The 27,834-nt window shown below is 42.5% G+C and overlaps 1 protein-coding gene across 2 annotated transcripts; it reads right to left on the bottom strand.

Annotated features, from left to right (window-relative positions):
- On the bottom strand, positions 1 to 26,143 carry LOC143297312 (tubulin polyglutamylase complex subunit 2-like). Of its 2 annotated transcripts, XM_076609591.1 has the most exons (9): positions 26,024 to 26,143; positions 25,048 to 25,215; positions 24,283 to 24,417; positions 22,459 to 22,569; positions 17,276 to 17,326; positions 10,576 to 10,733; positions 7,779 to 7,921; positions 6,961 to 7,056; positions 1 to 1,265 (listed from the first exon to the last, which is right to left on the bottom strand). In XM_076609591.1, the coding sequence occupies exons 1-9, from the start codon at positions 26,097 to 26,099 to the stop codon at positions 1,190 to 1,192; spliced, it is 1,014 nt and encodes a 337-aa protein (XP_076465706.1). In that variant the 5' UTR covers positions 26,100 to 26,143; the 3' UTR covers positions 1 to 1,189. The 2 variants fall into 2 exon arrangements, with proteins under 2 accessions (XP_076465706.1, XP_076465707.1); XM_076609592.1 differs by lacking the exon at positions 17,276 to 17,326.
- Between the last annotated feature and the right edge of the window lie 1,691 nt (positions 26,144 to 27,834).

Below are 27,834 nucleotides of genomic sequence, written 5' to 3'. Positions count from 1 at the left end.
TGAATTACATACTTACATGGGTACACAAACAAGCACACGCATAGGTATATACACACCAACATACACAATGGCTAAACACATCTGATCTTTGCTGTTTTCATAAAACAACCCTGCCCAGAGAAACTCTTCTCTTTGGCATAAAGTGACAGCAACAATAATAATACAGTCATCATAAAACAACTTATCCGCATAAATTCAAAGAGCATTGAAATCAAATCAGATGACAGAAGTACATTGTGTTGTGTAAAATTCAACAACTTTTCACAGTGCTTGCTTGGCTGTATATATTGCGTGGAAGCACATGTGTTGAATAGGTCCACTGTGATGATTTTTATACCTTTCCTCTGTGATTGTTACAAGTATGAAAAACTGATTATTGTATGTATTGTTTACTTAAAGTTAACATTTGAGCATCTTATGGCTTTGATGTATACATACTGAACTACCGTGATTCTTGTACACTGTGTTTTAGACAAGTCACACTTATTCACGATAATAAAGCATTGTGTATAAGCCTGTATGTGTGCATAGTGAGTATATGATAGCATTGTGGTGAATTGTGATGTGCATGAAGTGAGGGATTTGTAAAACTATTTAACTCTAGATGCCACTGAGGAACAGAAAGAAAAAAACCAACCCAGACCTCATGCATGTGTGGTTTCTACAAAACAGTGCTCAGCTGCAGCCCACTTTTTTTTCTTTTTGCTTTGCGACTCCATTGGGTATTTCTGCCATACACAGCCACACCCCAGATCATCAGTCACAGTCCACAGGGCTCCATGTATATATGGCTGCCAGGAGGCCACACACCAGAAGAGACTTGGCACTGCTGCAAAGTCACCACAGTGGTATTCAGTAGTGCCAGAGATGATTCAACATATGCAGGAAACCATCCACTAAGCCCACTACAGACAACAGCTGAGCAAGCACCCCCCCCACCCCCTGGAGAGGAGGGGAGACTGCCACCATATGCATCTGCTGACACCAACCATCCTGAAAGCAGTCCACCAACCCTGATCCACGCCCACACACTCTCCCTGCTATTCTGCACACACAGTCAACCAAGGAGTCAAAACTGTGACTTTTGTCACAAGAGCGGTCAAGGCCTTGTACAAAAATGTACTTACACAGAACCCCAACACTGCAAACGTTTTGTAGAACCGCACGCACATTTCAAACCGGCCACTCATCACCGACTGCTTTTAACCAATGACTGCGAAGACGAGGAGGAGGACAATGGTTTAGAGCCTGACGAGCCAGCAGATCTGAAAAATAACATCACAAGAGTAATAGCAAGGGGAAAAAAATGTGAACAAAAATTACATCCCAACGGACAGTGTACATGAAACAGAGAAATTTATCAGTAAACACTGTTAAGATAATGTACATGTTTAGTCCTATACTCTCATCATGCACAGGCTCTTATACACATATCTGCATAAAAGCACACACAATGTATGATATTTCTGTAGATTAAGTTCTAATTTTTTAGGTTTAGCTTTGAATTTTGGTGATTGGGTGTTTCATTTGTGGTTCTTTTTTCCTTTTTTTTGTTTTTTTGGTGGGGTTGTGGTGGTTGTGTTATGATCCATTTTGCCCCTCATTTGTAATCAATTAAAGCTCATCAAAACCTGGGACATCAGTTCAAGGTTACGGGATGGAAGAAATGTGGTGTTTTGCTTGCTCATTGAAAGACTATATGACCAACTTAAAAGATTTTTTTTTTTTTTTTAATCTTAGCATACACATCATCAAAAGAGAAACAGAAAGAAAAGGACAATGTTTCTGAATTGATCTTGAACAAACCTCAAGATAATACTGATCACAATGTGTCAACCTGACCAAGTTATTGTTTTGCCCACACCTCTCTTGGTGCGTCCTTTTGTCAGATAAAAACACACACACACACGTTCCCTCTTTTTTGATTTTAGCTTACACAACTTAAACAACACGCTGTCCTCCCCTCTCCTCCTCGTCCTCCTCTCTCTCACTAAAAGCCAAGCACCCACAGCTTAAAAGAACAGATTGTCCTCCCCTCTCCTCCTCCTCTCTCTCACTAAAAGACAAGCACCCAGTCTCCTCCTCTCTCTCACTAAATGTCAAGCACCCAGTACCCACAGCTTAAAACAACAGGCTGTTCTCCCCTCTCCTCTCTCTCTCTAAAAGCCAAGCACCCAGTACCCACAGCTTAAAACAACAGGCTGTCCTGCCCTCTCCTCCTCTCTCTCACTAAAAGCCAAGCACCCATACCCACAGCTTAAAACAACAGGCTGTCCTCCCCTCTCCTCCTCCTCCTCTCTCTCACTAAAAGCCAAGCACCCAGTACCCACAGCTTAAAACAACAGGCTGTCCTGCCCTCTCCTCCTCTTCCTCTCTCTCACTAAAAGCCAAGCACCCAGTACCCACAGCTTAAAACAACAGGCTGTCCTGCCGTCTCCTTCCCCTTCCTCTCACTAAAAGCCAAGCACCCAGTACCCACAGCTTAAAACAACAGGCTGTCCTGCCCTCTCCTCTTCCTCCTCTCTCTCACTAAAAGCCAAGCACCCAGTACCCACAGCTTAAAACAACAGGCTGTCCTGCCATCTCCTCCTCTTCCTCTCTCTCACTAAAAGCCAAGCACCCAGTACCCACAGCTTAAAACAACAGGCTGTCCTGCCGTCTCCTTCCCCTTCCTCTCACTAAAAGCCAAGCACCCAGTACCCACAGCTTAAAACAACAGGCTGTCCTGCCCTCTCCTCTTCCTCCTCTCTCTCACTAAAAGCCAAGCACCCAGTACCCACAGCTTAAAACAACAGGCTGTCCTCCCCTCTCCTCCTCCTCCTCTCTCTCACTAAAAGCCAAGCACCCAGTACCCACAGCTTAAAACAACAGGCTGTCCTCCCCTCTCCTCCTCCTCTCTCTCACTAAAAGCCAAGCACCCAGTACCCACAGCTTAAAACAACAGGCTGTCCTCCCCTCTCCCTCTCCTCTTCCTCTCTCTCACTAAAAGCCAAGCACCCAGTACCCACAGCTTAAAACAACAGGCTGTCCTCCCCTCTCCTCTTCCTCTCTCTCACTAAAAGCCAAGCACCCAGTACCCACAGCTTAAAACAACAGGCTGTCCTCCCCTCTCCTCCTCTTCCTCCCTCTCACTAAAAGCCAAGCACCCAGTACCCACAGCTTAAAACAACAGGCTGTCCTGCCCTCTCCTCCTCCTCTCTCTCACTAAAAGCCAAGCACCCAGTACCCACAGCTTAAAACAACAGGCTGTCCTGCCCTCTCCTCCTCCTCTCTCTCACTACAAGCCAAGCACCCAGTACCCACAGCTTAAAACAACAGGCTGTCCTCCCCTCTCCTCCTCTCTCTCACTAAAAGCCAAGCACCCAGTACCCACAGCTTAAAACAACAGGTTGTCCTGCCCTCTCCTCTTCCTCCTCTCTCTCACTAAAAGCCAAGCACCCAGTACCCACAGCTTAAAACAACAGGCTGTCCTCCCCTCTCCTCCTCTTCCTCTCTCTCACTAAAAGCCAAGCACCCAGTACCCACAGCTTAAAACAACAGGCTGTCCTCCCCTCTCCTCCTCTTCCTCTCTCTCATTAAAAGCCAAGCACCTAGTACCCACAGCTTAAAACAACAGGCTGTCCTCCCCTCTCCTCCTCTCTCTCACTAAAAGCCAAGCACCCAGTACCCACAGCTTAAAACAACAGGCTGTCCTCCCCTCTCCTCCTCCTCTCTCTCACTAAAAGCCAAGCACCCAGTACCCACAGCTTAAAACAACAGGCTGTCCTCCCCTCTCTTCCTCTCTCTCACTAAAAGCCAAGCACCCAGTACCCACAGCTTAAAACAACAGGCTGTCCTCCCCTCTCCTCTCTCTCTCTAAAAGCCAAGCACCCAGTACCCACAGCTTAAAACAACAGGCTGTCCTGCCCTCTCCTCCTCCTCCTCTCTCTCACTAAAAGCCAAGCACCCAGTACCCACAGCTTAAAACAACAGGCTGTCCTGCCCTCTCCTCCTCCTCTCTCTCACTAAAAGCCAAGCACCCAGTACCCACAGCTTAAAACAACAGGCTGTCCTGCCCTCTCCTCCTCCTCTCTCTCACTAAAAGCCAAGCACCCAGTACCCACAGCTTAAAACAACAGGCTGTCCTGCCCTCTCCTCCTCCTCTCTCTCACTACAAGCCAAGCACCCAGTACCCACAGCTTAAAACAACAGGCTGTCCTCCCCTCTCCTCCTCTCTCTCACTAAAAGCCAAGCACCCAGTACCCACAGCTTAAAACAACAGGTTGTCCTGCCCTCTCCTCTTCCTCCTCTCTCTCACTAAAAGCCAAGCACCCAGTACCCACAGCTTAAAACAACAGGCTGTCCTCCCCTCTCCTCCTCTTCCTCTCTCTCACTAAAAGCCAAGCACCCAGTACCCACAGCTTAAAACAACAGGCTGTCCTCCCCTCTCCTCCTCTTCCTCTCTCTCATTAAAAGCCAAGCACCTAGTACCCACAGCTTAAAACAACAGGCTGTCCTCCCCTCTCCTCCTCTCTCTCACTAAAAGCCAAGCACCCAGTACCCACAGCTTAAAACAACAGGCTGTCCTCCCCTCTCCTCCTCCTCTCTCTCACTAAAAGCCAAGCACCCAGTACCCACAGCTTAAAACAACAGGCTGTCCTCCCCTCTCTTCCTCTCTCTCACTAAAAGCCAAGCACCCAGTACCCACAGCTTAAAACAACAGGCTGTCCTCCCCTCTCCTCTCTCTCTCTAAAAGCCAAGCACCCAGTACCCACAGCTTAAAACAACAGGCTGTCCTGCCCTCTCCTCCTCCTCCTCTCTCTCACTAAAAGCCAAGCACCCAGTACCCACAGCTTAAAACAACAGGCTGTCCTGCCCTCTCCTCCTCCTCTCTCTCACTAAAAGCCAAGCACCCAGTACCCACAGCTTAAAACAACAGGCTGTCCTGCCCTCTCCTCCTCCTCTCTCTCACTAAAAGCCAAGCACCCAGTACCCACAGCTTAAAACAACAGGCTGTCCTGCCCTCTCCTCCTCCTCTCTCTCACTACAAGCCAAGCACCCAGTACCCACAGCTTAAAACAACAGGCTGTCCTCCCCTCTCCTCCTCTCTCTCACTAAAAGCCAAGCACCCAGTACCCACAGCTTAAAACAACAGGCTGTCCTGCCCTCTCCTCTTCCTCCTCTCTCTCACTAAAAGCCAAGCACCCAGTACCCACAGCTTAAAACAACAGGCTGTCCTCCCCTCTCCTCCTCTTCCTCTCTCTCACTAAAAGCCAAGCACCCAGTACCCACAGCTTAAAACAACAGGCTGTCCTCCCCTCTCCTCCTCTTCCTCTCTCTCATTAAAAGCCAAGCACCTAGTACCCACAGCTTAAAACAACAGGCTGTCCTCCCCTCTCCTCCTCTCTCTCACTAAAAGCCAAGCACCCAGTACCCACAGCTTAAAACAACAGGCTGTCCTCCCCTCTCCTCCTCTTCCTCTCTCTCATTAAAAGCCAAGCACCTAGTACCCACAGCTTAAAACAACAGGCTGTCCTCCCCTCTCCTCCTCTCTCTCACTAAAAGCCAAGCACCCAGTACCCACAGCTTAAAACAACAGGCTGTCCTCCCCTCTCCTCCTCCTCTCTCTCACTAAAAGCCAAGCACCCAGTACCCACAGCTTAAAACAACAGGCTGTCCTCCCCTCTCTTCCTCTCTCTCACTAAAAGTCAAGCACCCAGTACCCACAGCTTAAAACAACAGGCTGTCCTCCCCTCTCTTCCTCTCTCTCACTAAAAGTCAAGCACCCAGTACCCACAGCTTAAAACAACAGGCTGTCCTCCCCTCTCTTCCTCTCTCTCACTAAAAGTCAAGCACCCAGTACCCACAGCTTAAAACAACAGGCTGTCCTCCCCTCTCCTCTCTCTCTCTAAAAGCCAAGCACCCAGTACCCACAGCTTAAAACAACAGGCTGTCCTGCCCTCTCCTCCTCTTCCTCTCTCTCACTAAAAGCCAAGCACCCAGTACCCACAGCTTAAAACAACAGGCTGTCCTGCCATCTCCTTCTCCTCCCTCTCACTAAAAGCCAAGCACCCAGTACCCACAGCTTAAAACAACAGGCTGTCCTGCCCTCTCCTCCTCTTCCTCTCTCTCACTAAAAGCCAAGCACCCAGTACCCACAGCTTAAAACAGCAGGCTGTCCTCCCCTCTCCTCCTCTTCCTCTCTCTCACTAAAAGCCAAGCACCCAGTACCCACAGCTTAAAACAACAGGCTGTCCTCCCCTCTCCTCTTCCTCCTCTCTCTCACTAAAAGCCAAGCACCCAGTACCCACAGCTTAAAACAACAGGCTGTCCTCCCCTCTCCCCCTCCTCCTCTCTCTCACTAAAAGCCAAGCACCCAGTACCCACAGTTTAAAACAACAGGCTGTCCTCCCCTCTCCTCCTCCTCCTCCTCTCTCTCACTAAAAGCCAAGCACCCAGTACCCACAGTTTAAAACAACAGGCTGTCCTCCCCTCTCCTCCTCCTCTCTCTCACTAAAAGCCAAGCACCCAGTACCCACAGCTTAAAACAACAGACTGTCCTCCCCTCTCCTCCTCCTCCTCCTCTCTCTCACTAAAAGCCAAGCACCCAGTACCCACAGCTTAAAACAACAGGCTGTCCTGCCCTCTCCTCTTCCTCCTCTCTCTCACTAAAAGCCAAGCACCCAGTTAAAACAACAGGCTGTCCTGCCCTCTCCTCCTCCTCCTCTCTCTCACTAAAAGCCAAGCACCCAGTACCCACAGCTTAAAACAACAGGCTGTCCTGCCCTCTCCTCTTCCTCCTCTCTCTCACTAAAAGCCAAGCACCCAGTTAAAACAACAGGCTGTCCTGCCCTCTCCTCCTCCTCCACTCTCTCACTAAAAGCCAAGCACCCAGTACCCACAGCTTAAAACAACAGGCTGTCCTCCCCTCTCCCTCTCCTCCTCCTCTCTCTCACTAAAAGCCAAGCACCCAGTACCCACCTTGCAGAAGAGACAGGTGGTTTCTTGGTGCTACGGTTCTGGCTGGAGCTGTTAGGGTTTGGAGAGGGGTTGCTGGATGACGCCCCACTGCCTTTCCTGTGTAGCATCAAAGCTAACAGTCATTCAAAACATCATTTATATCGTCGCCATCATCACCATCATCATCCTCATCGCTGTTAAAATTCTCTTGACATGTGACGGAATCTTATTTCCTACCGAAAAAAAGTTGCTCCTATTTTTTTTTTTTTTAAAGCTCTCTCACATGTAATATACACATACACTATTTAAATGTACTAAGCATCCACATACACTATTTAAATGTACTAAGCACATCTGTTTATGCTAATATGTGGAAGCTGATTTAAGCTTTTTGTTGTTCTTCCTTTTAGGGCTAACTGACTAAAAATGGCATTTTCTCCATGTTTTGAAAATATGTAGTGGTACACCAAGAGCACATTAGTATACCACCCATATTTATACTTCACTTACTTGTTGCCCTTTTTTTTTTTTTTTTTTTTTACAAAACTCCTTACTACTTCGCAGTTCAAAAGAGATGATATAGCATATAAAGACTAATCAAGATGCCATGGACACCTACACAAAAAGAAATTAAACTGGCAGTCATGAAAACTTTTTTTTCTGTATCTAAGAAACTCAGTAGTAAAAAAACAAAAACTGCACAACAGACTTGATCTGCCTGTGCACACATACTACAAGCATACTTCATTTACTCAACTGTGCTGTACCACACCTGGTCTGCCTGTAGCCTTTCTACATCCTACAATAGTGTGTCCTACAAACAAGCATGCATCACTTACTTTTTATCGCTTTTGCCTTTGAGGACCTTGGCGGGGTCAAAGGTGACTCTGGAGCCCACTCCGGTGCTGCTGATACCTTGGACGTCGTGGGGAGTGCTGATGTCAATCTCCAGTCGAGTGGGGGCGTACATGTGGAACCATTGCTGCAGCAGTTCACATCATCCTTGGATCAGCACAACCACACACACGCACCACAGTTTCACTTTCAGTTCCTAAAGGAGTCGTCACTGCGTTCAGACAAATCCATAGGCGCTACACCTCATCTGCTAGGCAGATGCCTGACAGCAGCATAACCCAACACGCTTGGCAGGCCTTGAGTGCATGCTTATGTATTTGTGTACCTATGTGAGTGGATTTCATTTTGCATAATTTTGACCGAGGCCAACACTCATTGCCATGGGTTCTTTTTCAATGTGTCAAGTGCATGCTGCACACGAAACCTTGGTTTATTGTCTCATCCCGAAGACTAGACACTCAGTTTGATTTTCTGGTCAAACTTGGGAGAAAGAGCGAGACTTGAACCCACACCCTCACAGCCTCTCTGTACTGGCAGCTGAGTGTCTTGACCATTCTGCCACCTTCCTCCTCACACACCACAGCTCTGACATGCTGACACAAATATCAAAATCAACACAGACAAGACACTGAGCATAACAGCCGAGTGCTTGAAAGCATCAGACTCTCAATCTGAGGTTCCTTGATTTGAATGAATTACCCAGTAAACATACCCCCAAAATGGAGTATGGCTATCTACATGGCCGTATATAAAAAAAAAATTTTAAATGTCATGCACGTAAAAGCCCACTGGTCCATACAAGTGAACAAGGGAGGTGCAGCTCATGAACACTGAAGACAAGATGCCACTGTCATGTTCAGCAGGCGATGATCTGCAACTGGTGAATCACAACGGGAATAAAAACAAAAAGTCAATGAGAGACAACTTTTTTTTTTTGGAAAGGAACCAAAAATGAAGGTACAGCACACTCCCTGGAAAATTTGTGGTGCACAGTGGCAAATATTGTTGATTTCAGATGATGGTTTTGTATGTCCGTCTGTATGTATTAAATGTTAAACTCGAATAAAATATTTATTTTAAAAAAAAAATTTCAAAGATTTCTTTCCATACCTTTTCCTCAGCTTCTCTCAAAGGTGTATACCATGACACTAAAACTTCAGTTCATTAACTGTCTGAAAGACAAGCACCATGACAGGTTTGTTTTTTTACCTGTATTTTCCCAGGACTCTTCTGACAATGTGTTGGTCTGTAAGCTACAAGCCACAAGCTTGAGACAGAGATATTTATGGAATATAATTGTCTCTGTTTCGGTGCACCCAAGATCAGGAATAGACACTCCAAATTAAAGACACCCTGTCATCTGCTCGGCCTTGCTCAATACCTTTGCAGAAATGTGGATGCAAGTTCACCAGTGTTTAGACACAACCTTGATATTTCATTGCTCTCAAAATTCAAGAGCAAATCACGCTGTACAAAAGGGGTGTCCCCAAACAGGCAGCCTTTGTAGTGCATGCAACCCTGTTTGCTGCAAATCAGAACAAAAATAGGGTGGTCCGGTGGGGTGTGGGGGGGGGGGAGAGATAATCTAAAAGGGTCTCCCTGGACTTGAAGCATTTAATGAGGAGTTTTGTGGGTCCAAAGAGAACAGGTCTGTGGGGAAATCTGTCTCCTAGTTATGAATGGCTACCTCTCCTCGCATCATCTCACAGCCGCTGAAGACAGTGCAATGATTGGATAAAACACAATGATGCCCATTCTTGCTGGGAACACTCCGTCCTGAATGGCAGAATGTGCCAGGAAACAATTTCCACCCGATGAAAGCCTTTAATACCTCTAATCACTCAAAATTGCAGTTTTCAGAATTGCTGTACTTTGCACATTGATTCTTCAAGTGTCAACGCCACTTCTTTATGAATGTAAAAGATGAAGTCCCAGAGGTGCTGACATGACTTTTTTCATATTCCTTTTGCTGCCTCATCATTCACCACCTCAATGCTGCTTTCATACCACTTGTTCTGCTATCATTTTCAGGCTTGTGGAATGAAAATTGCAGTGCTCTAGGAATACAGTCTCATCTGTGGACCTGTTCACATGCCATGCCCCACTTCTGTGTTTGTGGGCTGCAACTCCCACATGGGTTTTCATGTGGATAACCATTTTTTTACCCCATTATGTAGGCAGCCATACTCCATTTTCAAGGTGTACATACTGGATATGCTCTTGTTTCCATTACCCACTGGGCCCTGTGATGCATTCTGTATCTTTAACATGTGATTAAATAATCTTCTCCATGCGAATACGCACAAAGGTGGTCCAGGCACTAGCAGGTCAGCTTACCTGGGAGACGGGGGAAAAATCTCCACCACACTTAACCCACAACCCGCAACCAGGATTCAAGCTGAGTACGATCAGACTGAAAGTCCAATGCTTTAACTCATTCTACCCCACAGCTACATGCCTGCTACAACTCCCTTGGACCAGCCCTACTTGAGACCACTACAGAAAAAAACAGGGTGGTTCACTGAAACGGCAAAAATCGAGAATTGGTGATTTAATCAGTTGAAGATAGCTTCATTTTCATGCTTCTGGAATCCATAAACAGTTCAATTTAGAATGCGAACTGTATCAAGCAAGAATAAACAAAATTCGAATAGAATGTTGGTACGAGAATACTCGTACCTGGTCCACAGGGGAAGTAATCATGGTGCGAGCTAACTCACACCTGGTGTAGAACGAGTTAACCATACCCACCCAGCCACCCCCCCCCCCTGTGGGTCCTACCTTGGCCTGTGGAGGGAGGCCGATGTCGGTGAAGGTGTACTGCCAGTAAGGCAGGCCCAGGTGCATGACCATGAGGCGAAAGTAGTCAGTGAAGGTGGCAGTCAGGTAGTGCCAGCCCAGGGCACGGTCCAGGAACCACACCTCACTCTTCATCTCCCCTGGTACACACCAGTAACACACACATTTGTCAGACGATGGGACATGCTGCTAAAAGAGCACACACACACACGCACACACACACGCACACACACACACACAGAGTCCAGGAACCACACCTCACTCTTCATCTCCACTGGTACACACCGGTAACACACACGTGTGTCAGATGATATGACATGCTGCTTAAATAGCACACACACACATACACACAAATGCACACACACTCACACATACATCAAATCTAATACCACTGTTAAAAAAATAATAATGACAATCAAAAAGATACACACCAATAACATAAACTGATCAAGTCACACTGTCATGAAATTCAGTCTCACTGCGGTTTCTGACACACACCATAAATCAGTTTCAGTTTCAGTAGCTCAAGGAGGCATCACTGCATTCGGACAAATCCATATACACTACACCACATCTGCCAAGCAGATGCCTGACCAGCAGCGTAACCCAACGCGCTTAGTCAGGCCTTGAGAAAAAAAAAAGGTGAATAAATAATAGATAAGTGTACATAAATAAATAATAATTATAATATAAAAAGGTAATAATAATAATAATAAATAAATAAGACAACAATGATGATAAATAAGCAAATAAATGTAAAACATGAAGACACACATTCACACATACACCTACACATGCATAACAGATATGCACCAAACATGCAGTTTCACAGATATGAAAGCACAGTCAAATACACATAAACGTACAAGAGCCCCAACACACACACACACGCCACACACATGACCCTGCACCTCCTCTACCCCCTCCTCCACACACTCATTTCTAGGCGATGTATCGCAGCTTCCACCACACACACACACATTGTATAAATCATGCTGTGAAACACTAATATACATGTCAGCTCGTATATTCTGCAGCAGGAAAATCCTGATACATTCCCAAAACAAATTTGTACATACATCAGAGCACGTGTCTCACCATTGAAAATAAAGGAATCCACCTGACACTCACCTCACTGACAACACACTTTGAAAACGATAACAATTGATCACATACTGATATGTGACTGAAAAAAAACAACACCTGCATATACTAAAACTGTACGTCAGAACCTATATCAAACTGTCAAGACAAAAGGACAAACATAACTGATCACATCCCATACTACTACTATTTTAGCAGCATGTCCCATCCATTAAGTTGAGTGATGGCCTATAGGTAACGTGTCCGCCTAGTAAGCGAGAGAATCTGAGCGCACTGGTTCGAATCACGGCTCAGCCGCCGATATTTTCTCCCCCTCCACTAGACCTTGAGTGGTGGTCTGGACGCTAGTCATTCGGATGAAATGATAAACCGAGGTCCTGTGTGCAGCATGCACTTAGCGCACATAAAAAACCCACGGCAACAAAAGGGTTGTTCCTGGCAAAATTCTGTAGAAAAATCCACTTCAATTGGAAAAAATACCAAAAAAAATGGTTGGCGCTGTAGTGTAGCGACGCGCTCTCCCTGGGGAGAGCAGCCCGAATTTCACACAGAGAAATCTGTTGTGATAAAAAGAAATACAAAAAAAAATATTCATGTGCATTCTCTTCTTTCAAAAGCTTCATCATGGTAACAACAACAATAACAAAGACAGATACAATGAAGATGATGGAAATAATGCACAGAACAAATAATCCACCCTGCAGCTTGTGTACTTCAAACACATGTGCACACATACATATATTTAAAAAAAAAAGCATGCACAAACCACAAAGCAAGGATTTTAAAACAAAGGTTCTAACAGTCTTGCATAATACACCTCAACTTCGTTGTTCCGCCGATGCTGGGAATAATAAACACACTGACCTGTCAAGAAGTTCTGGCTATCCATAGACTATTTGCCTCATAAGTGAATGAAGACACAGTGCACACAACGAAATATCTAAAAGCATATGTATAAAAGATTTTTTTTAAACCAAAAAAATACAACAAATGACAAACAAAAACATCTAAAAATATATATATATACTATAATCATCTTTCAAAAGATAGCAATTATCAAAATATTCTAAAACCCAATGACTTTTCATCAGAGTTCGCAAAAAACTTCCCAACACATATTTTGCAAGCCGTCAATGGGAAATGCTGACCAATTCCTCACCTGCCATGATTTGAAATTATAAACCAAAAAAATGTCACCTTGCAGTGTCTACTGATACCACATCTCAACAACTTTCAGTCTTATCTTCAAACTTCTCATCTTCTCAAAGCTAGCAAAAAAATCATTCCCGCTGAATCAAGTAAAGTCCTACACTTGACTTTTGAAACCTTATATATTTTTCTTTACAGTAACACCTGATATATCAATGAGGATCAAAGGAGAATTAACAACTGAATAATAGGAAACAAAAAGATTTCAGTTCCTGCCACAGCCTTTCTTTATAAGCCTTGGACAAATACTACACAAAGTCCAAAATGCTTGACAAAACCTGTGGCAGAGCCTATCATTTGTGAAAACAACCCAGAAAGTCACAGCACTGCCATGGTTACTGCTGCAATCATCATCATCATCATTAGCTGTAATCATTATCAGTTAGTTATTACTATTTCTGCTTGTGTTACCAAAGATATCATCATACATACACACAAAAGTACACATTTTAGATCTAAATGAAATAAAAATAATTTTCAATACTAATAAAGTTATAACCCAGACATACTTGTATAAAAAATTTAAAAAATAAAAAGGGGGGTGGGGGGCGTGGGTGGAAGGCGAGCAGGGCAAAAAAAAAAAAAAAAAAAAAAAAAGAGGCATGCACTTAATGCATGCACACCCATGTGCACATACTGCATGCACATGCACACACATACGCTACTGAAAACTGTTGGCACAATCTGCATAACCACAATATAAGCCTCTCTCTCTTGCAGCAAAACACACACACACACGCACACACACACACACACTGTCAAGCACACACACACACACACACACACACTGTCAAGCACACACACACACACACACTGTCAAGCACAAGCACACACACACACACACTGTCAAGCACAAGCACACACACACACACACACACACACACACACATACACACACTCACACCTCTACAAATGTGCATAAAGCAATTCTGCAATCTCAGGAAAAAGCATTTCTACAGTCTTCTGTTGTTAAAGAAACACTCTTTAGGAGAAAAAAAGACAAACACAATATTTCAAAGACAGACATAATACTTCAAAATGACGATAATCGAAAATGACAAATCCACTCACAAATACATTCAGTAAGAACAGTAATAAACATAAAAAAAGTAAACACATTAATAAACAACACTTATGTTGTGCTGTATCTCAGCATGAAAGAAATCCTCAGTGAACTAAATAAAGTTGTCCAAAAATCACCTTAAAAATGTAAGACATGCAGCAAGAAGGAACCACAAACACCCCACCTCCTCCCTCTCCCATTCCATTTCTGCACCCCCTTTCCCTCTCCCCCATCTCACAGAATTATACTTTCTCCGCCTCCCCTCTTTCCACCCCACCCCCCCACCCCCTTTATTCACCCCCTTTCCCTCTCCCCCATCTCACAGAATTATACTTTCTCTGCCCCCCCCACCCCCCCCACCTCTTTCCACCCCCCTCTTATTCACCCCCTTTCCCTCTCCCCCATCTCACAGAATTATACTTTCTCCACCTCCCCTCTTCCCACCCCCCTCTTATTCACCCCCCTTTCCCTCTCCCCCATCTCACAGAATTATACTTTCTCCGCCTCCCCTCTTCCCACCCCCCTCTTATTCACCCCCTTTCCCTCTCCCCCATCTCACAGAATTATACTTTCTCCACCTCCCCTCTTCCCACCCCCCTCTTATTCACCACCCTTTCCCTCTCCCCCATCTCACAGAATTATACTTTCTCCACCTCCCCTCTTCCCACCCCCCTCTTATTCACCCCCTTTCCCTCTCCCCCATCTCACAGAATTATACTTTCTCCGCCTCCCCTCTTCCCACCCCCCTCTTATTCACCCCCTTTCCCTCTCCCCCATCTCACAGAATTATACTTTCTCCACCTCCCCTCTTCCCACCCCCCTCTTATTCACCCCCTTTCCCTCTCCCCCATCTCACAGAATTATACTTTCTCCGCCTCCCCTCTTCCCACCCTCCTCTTATTCACCCCCTTTCCCTCTCCCCCATCTCACAGAATTATACTTTCTCCGCCTCCCCTCTTCCCACCCTCCTCTTATTCACCCCCTTTCCCTCTCCCCCATCTCACAGAATTATACTTTCTCCGCCTCCCCTCTTCCCACCCTCCTCTTATTCACCCCCCTTTTACACTGATACATACACAAACCATCTGCATTTAAGCAATTTCGAGGGGGTGGGGGAAGGGAGAGGGAGGTGGGGGGTCGTCTTCTTTTTTTTTTTTTTTTTTTTTTTTTTTGCAGCTGTGCAAAGAATACATGCAGAATCTTCAGAACTTCTGCCTTCTCATGAGCATCAACTCCCATGTCCACTCTTATTTTCAACTACAAGTGAGCTTTCGTATGGGTGACCCTTTTTTATCCCGCCACCATCAAACTATTGAAAGCAACCACAGTCCAGCTTCAGGAGCGTGCATGTTCTTCCTTCCATAACCCACCGAATGCTGACATGGATTGTTGGATCTTTACTGTGCGTACTTGAAGTTCTGTTCGTGACCACTTTTACCCAGCCATGTTGGCAGCCACGCTTGGTGTTCTTAGGTGTGCTTGCTGGGTGGGTATGTTGTTTCCATATCCCACCGAATGTTGATGTGGATTGTGTGATCTTTAATACATGCGTTTGATCTTCTGCATGCATATACACACAAAGGGGAGTTGAGGCACTTGCAGGTATGTACATCTATTGACCTGGGAGATCAGAAAAATGTCCACCCTAAACCCACCAGGCCCCGTGACTGGGACTCGAACTCAGAATCCTCAAGACTGAAAAGCCAAATGCTTGAACAACTTGGCTGACTTGCCTGTCATTTTTACAACTGATTCAGATCACTTTGAAACCCAGGATTCATCATTCCAGCGGTGATTCTCTTTTCCACAAGTGTACAGGTGCACGCACACACTTTCGCATGCGCTCATATGCATGGACACACACACTCCGAGGGTGAGGGCATGATAAAGAAAAAGATGTATAAGCTAACTCTTTTACCATCAATAAAGTACATATTGACTTCACACAAACACACACATACACTCTCTCTCTCTCTCCTGATGACTAAAAGATTAAAAAAAATAAAAATGAGAAAAGTGAAAGTCTCGCTGAGCTACAATCAGAAGTTTCAAACCATTCACACTTCATTGAGGTTAACAGAAACAGAGAGTGAAATGATTAACATTTTTTAACAGAGCTGGAAATCTTGAAGTGAATACACAATGTACTGCAGGGAAAGCAAGCCTCTGGTGTTTCATCTCAATATCATGTTTTGTTAAATTTTGTTTTCAGAAACTGAAAATGGGGGAGGCAACTGCTAAGTGATTAAAAGCATTGGACTTAAAATCTAAGGATCTTGAGTTGAAATCCTGATCACCTCGCAAGGTGGGGTAAGGGTGGAGATTTTTCCTACCTCCCAGGTCAACAGATGTGCAGAACTGCTAGTGCCTGAACCCCGTTAGTGTGTGTACACAAGCAGAAGATCAAGCGCACGTGTCAAAGATTACATAATCCACACCAACGTTTTGGTAGGATACGGAAACAAGAACATACCCAGCCAAGCACATCCATGAACACAGAGCATGGCTGCCAACATGGCCGGGTAAAAGCGATCATGCACGTAAAAGCCCACTTGTATGGGACATGAATGTGGGAGCTGCAGCCCACAAACACAGACAAGGCAGAACTTGAAAACTAAATGCTGTCAGCCCACAAACACAGGCAAGGAAAACTTGAAAACTAAACGTTTTCTGTAAGTAAAATTGGTGTTGAACTGCTTATTGAAAACTAAATGCTGTTATCTGAAAAGAAAAACTGGTACTGAACAAAACAGAAATGAAAGGAATCTAATTTCCTTAATCCTGCATTCTTCAAAATGCTCACCTATCTAAATAAATGGAGTCTGAAAAGTGACCCAGCCCCCACAACCAACCATGTACGACACATCGTGCCTCTTCACAATGCTCCCAGTGTCTGCTCTAGAAAACTACCCAGAAAAACCACCCCACCAAACACCCCCTTCTCCACTTTACCACCACCACCCCTTACCTGAAAAAAAAAAAAAAAAAAAAAGGATGGCGGGAGAGGTGAAACTTTGAGTGCAAATCTTACATTAGCAAGTTAGTAAAATATAGCATTGATACATGGAAAAAAAATTTTTTTTCATAAATATGGAAAAGCTGTGGGAGGGAGTGGAGGTGAAGGGAAGAGCCAGAACAATTCAATTAGTGCTCAGAATAATTCTAAAGAATAAAAAAAATTTAAAAAAAGCATTGCCAAAATGCCCCAGATAGCTTGTGAGTAAAGTTCTGGAAGCCTCCGTGGTTAAGTTTCAATGAAAACTACTGCAAATACAGCACAAAGAAGTCTTGGTGTTGTTTTTTTACCAGAATATCCAAAGTCTGCGTCAACTGAGTCCGTATCAGAATCTGAACCACCTATAGATTAGTCATTAACAGATCAGTTGTAATGATATTAAAGTGCAAGTGTTCAAGTTACTCATTCCTGTAGGACTAGTCAACTCTTAAAAAAAAACTTTCTGCCATTCTCAAAAACTCAAACAAAAGTGACACACATAGTAACCTAAACACAAAGTGACACACACACACACACACACACACACACACACACAGTGACACACTCGCAAACACACACACACTAACACACACACACACATGTAGTGAGACACACACATGCACAATTCAAATACAATATGCATACACTCTCACATATGTAAACACATACACAACAACAAGTTTTGAATAATTCACATCATGAACAAACACAGCTTAACATTTAGTAATCACTTGTTTTAATTACATTTGCGTTTTACCAATGCCACCTAATGAGACACTTCTAACTTAACTGATCATGATTCTTTTTTTCTTGCTGTCTTTTAACGGGTGGAAGATTTATTAATTCATTCATTTCTTTACTTAATCCAATCTGAATTAATTCATTTACCCACGTAATATGACAAAATAACTGTAGTGTAATATGCATGACCCAGTTTAAATGTTTCACTAATCAAAGAGCTGATAAAAGCTGGGTATGGTTTTCTATTTCCCCCAATATAAGTACAAAAGACAGAACTGTTTACGCACAGGGTTTGGGTTTTTTTCAGTCTACTTATCAATATATAACAGGAGGCAAAGTATTCATGGCTCACATGTGATTCTCCCAAATACTGTTGAAAGTATGTGTCCATGGTAAAGTTCATTTGGTACACAATAAACCCATGCCTTAGGAATATGGAACATTAACCAGTTCAGTGCCAGAGAATTTTGTTTAAAAAAAAAAGAAAAAAAAGTGTTCTCCCCTTGCCAGGGAATTTTGAGGATTCAGGGGTAGTAAATCACAAAAATTTCTAGCACAAAAGCTATGGGCGATACAGAAAGAAAGTAAATGTTTTTGTGAAGGAAAATGATTCTGGGCTTTTTATCCCAATTAGGCTGATTGTAGGTAACTGTTCAGGCATGTAAAGTCAAGATCATAATTTTTGTGCAACAAAAAAGTCTGTTTCCACCTCTACATACTGACATCCATAAAGAAAAGAAACATAATACAGCTAGAAATAGCAAGCCTATTGTCACATTATACCTGTAGAATAAATTAAAACAGGCTATAAGTTTATGAAAACAAATCACAGCCCTTGCAGACGTAAGTAAATCACTGTCCCAACAATGACAAAAGTGAGAAAAGTCAGCGTAGAAGGTCGATCACAGTCCCAGAAATTGAACTGGCAAGCTTTTTGACAGCAAAGAGCATTTGCAAGTGAGAGGGTGAAGTTCTTTGATGACATTCACTCCTTTCAAGTTGCACGTGGGCCGATTAAAGTGTCTGCTGTGAATCCTGTTTGCCACCTCTTCAAACAAGTCATCCCTCTGATTCAGCAGGGGGGGGAAAAAAGCATTGAAAACAAAAAGCACGTGTTTCACGGCCAGTGCAGGTTCAGCACTGCGTTTCGTGAAAATCGTGGGGCACTGGCGGCTGTCAATTGCCTTCTGTCTGCTCACAAATGTGAGTTCACTCTTCCCAAAAGCCACGCCCCCTTGATGACCTCTGGCTGGCATTCGACCTATCATCTTACATCACTCCTCTCCCTCTCCTTCCCTCCTTCCAACACTGGCGGCACGGATTCTGTCAGTCATAGCCAGTTGTTCAAAAACATTGTCTGATTGGATGGACAGACTGAATTACCATAAAATGGGCTGTTAGTTTCAGAACTGTCATTGTCAATCACCTTCGTTTTCAAACCAATCATCAGATAAGAGAGATCCTTCTCCATTGTGAAATCTGTCCATGATCACAAGCAGAGCTTTCAGAATTGTGTAAATCTGCTGACTGTGACTGTCTGCTTTTCTGGACACAGTTTTCAATGCATTTGTTTGCACATAATGCAACCCCCTTTTCCACGCGCATATCACGTGGTCAGTTAGCAAATTGTTATCGAGTAGAAAGAGGTCTTCTACCTGATGTAAGTTCATTTTAATAGTATTTTTATAATCCAGACACATCAAACTAACTGTTCAAAGTCTGTTTATATGAACTAAACCAAACTCCAAGGAAGGAAAAATCGGAACATATGCAGGACGTCAGTGGACATCTTATAGGCACTATGGCAATACTTTTTGTAGGACGTCAGCTGACGTCTTATAGGCACTCTACTGGTTAAACAATAGAATATTTCTATCATTGACTTTTTGCTATGATTTTGTTGTGAGCGTTCATTTGCTTGCTCACCAACAGTCCTATTTAGTCAAGTGCAAACAACCAGAAAAAAATGCTGTTCTATTTTCAGGTATAATATATGCACAAACATCCAGACAAGTCCAGTACTTTCATCGGATTGGATGCATTCTCCAACTTCAAACATTTCAATCATATCTTCTCCATGACTCAACTGAGGGTGATGTGAGGTGTACACACAACTGAAGTCATTGGCTGTAATTGTGACACCACAGCCTATCTAAACCTCTCTTTGCACTCCTATCTTTGGCACAAACACACCAAAAATGTACTCCTTGTTGGAATTCATGAAAATGCATGCTTTCTTAAAAAAAACACAACAACTAAGAATCTTTATCTCCAAATGACTGCAAAAGTTTGCCTTTTAGTGATCCATTGAATAACCAGAAATATGTTAATTTTTTTGTCACAACATCAGACGCACATGGAAGGGAATTGTACATGACCCATGAAGGCGTTATCTCCTGTTTTAACTGGAGTAACCTGTTCTCACAGTTATGGTATTGGTAAAATGAAATGTGCATCTCCCACATGCCTGCAAATATATGCTTAACACAGTCTCTCTCTCTCTCTCTCTCTCTCTCTCTCTCTCTCACACACACACACACACACACACACATGTGCACACGCATACATGTGCACACACATATGCATAAAACATAAAAACTAACCAATTAATTGACTGATTAAACTGATTGTTGGACAGACTGATGGGTTTTGGTGACTGATAGACTGATAGGATAATAATACATTGGTAGACTGACTGACTGACAGACTGATAGGATAATAATACATTGGTAGACTGACAGACTGATAGGATAATAATACATTGGTAGACTGACAGACTGATAGGATAATAATACATTGGTAGACTGACAGACTGATAGGATAATAATACATTGGTAGATTGACTGACTGACTGACTGATAGGATAATAATACATTGGTAGACTGACTGACTGATAGGATAATAATACATTGGTAGATTGACTGACTGACTGATAGGATAATAATACATTGGTAGACTGACTGACTGACTGACAGACTGATAGGATAATAATACATTGGTAGACTGACAGACTGATAGGATAATAATACATTGGTAGATTGACTGACTGACAGACTGATAGGATAATAATACACTGGTAGACTGACTGACTGATAGATAATAATACATTGGTAGACTGACAGACTGATAGGATAATAATACATTGGTAGACTGACTGACTGACAGACTGACTGATAGGATAATAATACATTGGTAGATTGACTGACTGACAGACTGATAGGATAATAATACATTGGTAGACTGACTGACTGACAGACAGACTGATAGGATAATAATACATTGGTAGACTGACTGACTGACAGACTGACTGATAGGATAAGAATACATTGGTAGACTGACTGACTGACAGACTGATAGGATAATAATACATTGGTAGACTGACTGACTGACTGACTGACTGATAGGATAATAATACATTGGTAGACTGACAGACTGACTGACAGACTGATAGGATAATAATACATTGGTAGACTGACAGACTGATAGGATAATAATACATTGGTAGATTGACTGACTGACAGACTGATAGGATAATAATACATTGGTAGACTGACTGACTGACAGACTGACTGATAGGATAATAATACATTGGTAGACTGACTGACTGACAGACTGATAGGATAATAATACATTGGTAGACTGACTGACAGACAGACTGACTGATAGGATAATAATACATTGGTAGACTGACTGACAGACAGACTGATAGGATAATAATACATTGGTAGACTGACAGACTGCTAGGATAATAATACATTGGTAGACTGACTGACAGACAGACTGACTGATAGGATAATAATACATTGGTAGACTGACTGACTGACAGACTGACTGATAGGATAATAATACATTGGTAGACTGACTGACTGACAGACTGATAGGATAATAATACATTGGTAGACTGACAGACTGACAGACTGATAGGATAATAATACATTGGTAGACTGACTGACTGACAGACTGATAGGATAATAATACATTGGTAGACTGACTGACAGACAGACTGATAGGATAATAATACATTGGTAGACTGACTGACTGACAGACTGATAGGATAATAATACATTGGTAGACTGACAGACTGATAGGATAATAATACATTGGTAGATTGACTGATCTTTTACAGAACTGGAACAACATTAGAATAAATTCATTGGAGTTTTCTTCAGTATATAGCTGATAAATACGGAATGAAAATCCAGGGGGGGGGGGGGGAGGCAGGCAGAGAGGGGGGAACTCAGAACTCAGAACATTTCCCATTGAAGGATTAAAAGATGTTTTGAGCTCAGAGAATGAGACAGAAGGGGAAACTCGGAACTCACAACTCAAAACATTTCCTAATCGAGGATTAACAGATGTTTTGAGTTCTGAGAGTGAAACAGAGACAGAGAGACAGAAAGAGAGAGAGAAGGGTATGTCACATGAAAAAAAACACTTCGAACTTCATCCTAGGAAAAGGTCTTTACTGACTGAATTTGGATTTTTTTTTTTTTTTTTTTTTTTTTTCCTTTTCATTATCACATTTTTTGTGAGTATTTTGTTCTAACACAACTGATAAATAAGGAAAGAAAATCACTGTGGATATGCCTGCAATAAGTCTGAGAAAGCCTACAGTTTATCACCATTTTCTATCTCTGAAGAACGCTTTCCTTAAACTGGGTATTTTCCCTGACTTGTCTAGCTTCTGACAACAAACTCACAAAGAAGAAAGGGTGTGACAAACAAAGAAAGAAGAAAAAGGTGTAACACTTACCAGAGCCTTCCTTTGGTTCTCGATAAACAAGACACACCCTTCCATAGTTGTCACAGTTATCTAATTCAAATATTCGAAAGCCTCCACTGAACTTGGGCTTGCCAGGTCCATCTGTGGAGAAGATAAAATCTCTCACGTATGATGTGTCAAAATTACAAGAAAACAGGTCACACATATACGTGTATCACTTCAAAAGGTACCTGATGACCCAACTTCAAAAGGAACATGACCCAACTGAAATATCCGTCATTTTGCCTCCAATTCTCTAGTCTCTCCCTCCCTCATGAGCAGACATACTCTCACACACAAAATAAGTACTGTAGAAACAGACCTTGAAGCACAAAACAACAAAACAAGCACGATAAAAATATGAAACAATTTTTTATAATCTGCATATCTCATGTCCACCCTACTTACTTATAAGCAGGACATAACTTCAGGATTGAAAGACGATCGAAAAACATTTTTCTTGTTCCGTGAATTTCTTTGCATGCATTTTAATTCAGTCTCCCAAACTGCAGGTTTCGAATTTAACAGGTGCCTGGGTGCAAATGCTAACAAAAGTTGGCTCAGGCACGCAAATTTTCTGTCAAGAGTGCCCAGTTGGCACTCAAAAACTGATAGAGGCGAAAGAAAATTCATCAAAAGACACACCAAGAAAGCAAGCTCAAACGCAGTCAATCGAAATGTAAAGTGTCGTGGAGCAGCATCTTTGCGCATACGCGATTGGATGTTGACGTTCATGGCGCGTTAGCGACGAACGATGTTTCCCATCTTAAACGTTGAAGAAAGGCTCCCGAGACAAAAGCTCAGGATGACAAAAAGAATAAACAGCATGAGTGCAAATTAAAGTGCCAGCGCGTGTACAATGAAACCTGGCAGAAAAACTTTCCTCGGTACATTGTTTTCATTTTATTATGCTGGCACCCAAAACCACAACTGGGCACTCAAATGTTTTGTACAGAGTGTCCAACTGGCACACACACACACATACACACACACACACACAAAGTTAAATTTGAATCCTGACCTGTATCAAATGTCCTTTAAACAGGACAGTGATCAGCAATCGTGAACTGAAAGAGTGAAACACCAGCAGCACACACACCTTGCACCTCACCTCCTCCACACCCATCCCTGTTCATGCTTCCCACACAAAAAGTTTATTCTTCATAAATCAAAACTTTCATGATACATAGGATTAACTAAACAAAAATGTACAATGTCACTTTGCTCCTGTTTACCCGACTGTAACAAGTTAATAAATTTTCAAAAAATACAACCAGATCTTAATTCTTAATCTGTAAGATCTTAAACATATATGTGAACATGCAGGCTATCTTTGGAGGTTCTTGATTCATTCTACTTGCCTGTTCTCTACAAGACTTCCATCTGAATATTGTGTAATGTTTTTTCAACATATTTCTTGAGCTATCTATCATTACAGTATCAATACAGCATGGTATCTATCAATTGTACCACATCCTAAACATTCTCTGTGAAGAATTTTCCCATTCCTCTTCCATCTACATTTCACTAGACAATCCCTGACATGGAACCCCAAGTAAAGAGAAAGGGGAAAGGCTGACTGAGAAACACCTGACAAACAAATCCAGGCAGACACCAAAAAGGTGGGCCTCACCTGGAGTAAGACTGAGAGGCAGAAGCAGAGGATAGTGGAATATGGAGGTCTCTTGTTGACTGCCTATACCCCAGGTGGGGAGAAAGGTGTAGGTAAGTTCTATCTACATTCTCACTGACAAACAGGTAACTAATCTTACCTCTTCAATCAAATTCAGAGTTTAAAAAAGAAGTCTAACCAACCTGACTCATCATCAGAGTCCATATCCAAGTCGTTCAAGGAGGGTGCAATGTGAGAGACAGTTTCCGTGGGAGGATTCAGGCGGGTCAGTTGTCCAATGCCATTGATATGCAGTCTGCCCACAGGCACTGGCCCATCTGACAAAAACAGTGTGCAACTATTACTCAAGGCTACAATGTTATCTCCTTTTGTTGTGCTTGGGTGTTGGCTGACAGTGTCTACTAACATCTTCTCTCGAGGCCTGACATCATCTTTCCACACAGTCAAGCCCAGATTAAGCAAGGAATTTATCTGTATAATGTGACTTGACCCACAACCTTTATAATACACCACACAGAGAAGTTAGCGCATCATATTTCCATCCTGGATATTAGACTTATTTTCAAACCATAAATCTGCATGCTCAAACCTAAAATCACTTGAATACTACCAGAACAACTGTAAATAAATAATTTCCTAACTTGTGATTCTTAACCATCAGAGATCTGTATACAAGGCACAATGTCTGACACAATACATCAAAATCTCAATAAAACTTGTTTTCAACCTCTGTTTAAACTATAATTCCTAACTTGTTTTTGAATGGTATGACTAAATTACAGAAAATAATAATAATAATACTATTAATATTATTGCTACTAGCAAGAACTTGTTAAAACATCCCCCATCCTCCCTCCCAGTGTGACATGGAAGACAATTTTACATTCACCACTTTTCAATTTGCAAATGGGTCAGCTACAAAAACCATATATAGACTTTCTTCATACTTTCCATTTTGACACTCCATGACAAGTGAAAGCCATTGGAGGTCATGAAGAAGTTTTTCAGGTCGTCAGGTAAGAGGGTTGTGTTACGCTGCTCCCAAGCTATGATGACTGGTCGCTCCACAGGACGCTTCTCCACCTGGTCAATTTTAAAAATCCCAGGCTTGCGCTCTGTGCGCGCGTGCACACACACACACACACACACACACACACGCACACAGACACACCTGTTTTTTTATCAGTAAAATATGACACACACACACACACACAGTGCAACACAATGTATCCAAATACTCAGACATAAAACAATTTTATGCAAACATAAAATCAATTATTATAGTTACAGAATCAGCAAATTTCACATAAATCAAACAATCTCTCTTCAGCAAACAGCATGTCTGTAAACCTAGGTCCTGGGACAAAACATTTCAAGGTATTAATTATTATTGACTTTATAGTTACTTCTGGAAGAAGGAAGAAAGACGGTGACTTTAGCAGAATTCAACAGTCTGTGCCCCTGAAGTGCAGGGCAATGGTGGATGATGAGGCCCGGTACTTCCAGTGTTATAATGTAACCTTTGTTTTGTGCAGCTTCTTTCAGTTTGTACTACCTTACCCAGGATTTGCAACATTTTCTTTGAGCATCTTTTCCACCAAATTACAGTATGTCACGGAATGGCTGCACATTATGTGTCAATGTGAGGCTGTGTGTGCGTGTGTGTGTGTGTGTGTGTCACTGGGTGCCTGTCTGTGTGCGTGCGTGAGTGAGAAAGAGACAGAGTGAGTGTGTGTGTCACCTTACTTCTAGAACCTGGAATATTTCTTGTTTTGGTTTTGTTTTGAAAATGAAGCAAATCCGAAGAACTTTCCTAAGTGACAGACCTGTACAAACGAAACAACTGTGAACGAATGGAGACTTCACAGTTCGACCACACAAAAACTAAACCAGGAAAATATTAGAAATGTTTCTGACGCTTACCTAAATGTTTTATCACGCCCATGTGAAGCTGTTCAACCATCGCTTTTGCTTTTGCAAACTCCGATTCGTTCGACATGATGAGTTCAGTTCACGACCTGTCTTCTGCGCGTACTCAGCAACAGTATCCAAACCTAACTTACACACGAAAGAGGTACTCCCAGTTTTCTTGTACGAGTATCTTTCCCTTGGTTTTTAACAAACGTCAACCTCACAAACATAAAAAAAAGTAAATAAAATGGTTTTTAACAAAACCTGCCTAGTATCTCGAAAATCTTGTTTAATTTTGTTTTCAAAATATACGTTTATGTGTGTGTTAAGACTATCATTAAATATGTACAAAACTTTGTACATTACCACTCAGCGACTTGGCGGAAAAGCATTTTGCTCAACACACGGTGTAAGGGAGGCAATGCACGCAAAACTGAATATACTTTCACTTACATCGGTTATCTCCCGCAATAAGTTTGAAACCATTAATTTTTTTTTATTTTTTTTTTTATGCCATTCGGCTTCAGTTAAATCGATTTTTTTTAAAACTGAAACAAACGACAGGCCTGACTTGCACATTGCACTAATGTGCTTTTTAAGCCATAAGAAATGTGTGAATACAGCACTGAAATCAAAATATTTAATATGTATATGTATATATATATATATATATGTGTGTGCATGTTTGTGTGTGTGCATGTTTGTGTGTGTGCATGTTCAAATAAATGAAATGATACAGACAACTTTGCTGAAGTATTAAAAAATGCATCAAGATCTGTTGCAAATATGAAATAAATATTGAATTATGTGAACACACACACACACAGTGAGCAAGGAAACAAATTGCACAAAATAATGAGCATGTACCCCACCATGACAGACAACACAAATACATACATACATGTAAATACAAGCATACACATCAAACACACACATACTTACTGCTGCCTTCGCAGTGTTTACCAAAGGTGTTCACGAAACTGTCTCCTGCTCAGAATACTATTTATAACACAGTGGAGTGATGGCCTTGAGGTAACGCGTCTGCCAAGGAAGCAAGAGAATCAGAGCTGGTTCGAATCATGGCTCAGCCGCCGATATTTTCTCCACTAGACCTTGAGTGGTGGTCTGGATACTAATCATTCAAAGGGTTGTTCCTGGCAAAATTGTATAGAAAAATACACTTCGATAGGAAAAACAAATAAAACTGCAAGCAGGAAAAAAAAAAAAGGGGGGGGGGGTGGCGCTGTAGTGTAGCGACGTGCTCTCCCTTGGGAGAGCAGCCCGAATTTCACACAGAGAAATCTGTTGTGATAAAAAGAAATACAAATACAAACGCAAAGTTGTTCAGCTGCTATTGACTGCATCGATTCTTACTGAAATTGGCTTCTCAATGTCTGGACATAAAAACAGAAAACAAAAATTGTTTTAAAACAGAGGCAAAGGAGGAAAACGAAAGCAACACACACAACAAGCACACACACACACACACACATCTCCCTCATCACCACAACTACCCTCTCACACACACACTCCTTCCTTTCTTCCTGAAAAAGCCAAAATTTGGCTGGAAGATATTTTCTTCTCATCTTAGCCCAGGAGATGTGTTAAGAAAAGACAGAAAACCAGCCCAGATAACAAAGGAAATTACCTGACACGCTTTCTCACACACTGCAATCAACAGAAAGCATAGCAGGAAAATGACCATGCTTTCTTGCAGTCCCTCCCAAAGTGAGAGAAAGTGTGGGGGTGCCCACCACACTGTCTCTCAATGTGAGAGAAAGCATAGGACTGCAAGAAAGCATGGTCTAACAGGAGTACTTCCA

This window comes from Babylonia areolata, chromosome 22 (assembly GCF_041734735.1).
Source record: "Babylonia areolata isolate BAREFJ2019XMU chromosome 22, ASM4173473v1, whole genome shotgun sequence".
NCBI lineage: Eukaryota > Metazoa > Mollusca > Gastropoda > Neogastropoda > Buccinidae > Babylonia > Babylonia areolata.
The sequence above is the reverse complement of the archived record's forward strand: the minus strand, read 5'-3'. Positions and strand labels throughout refer to the sequence as shown.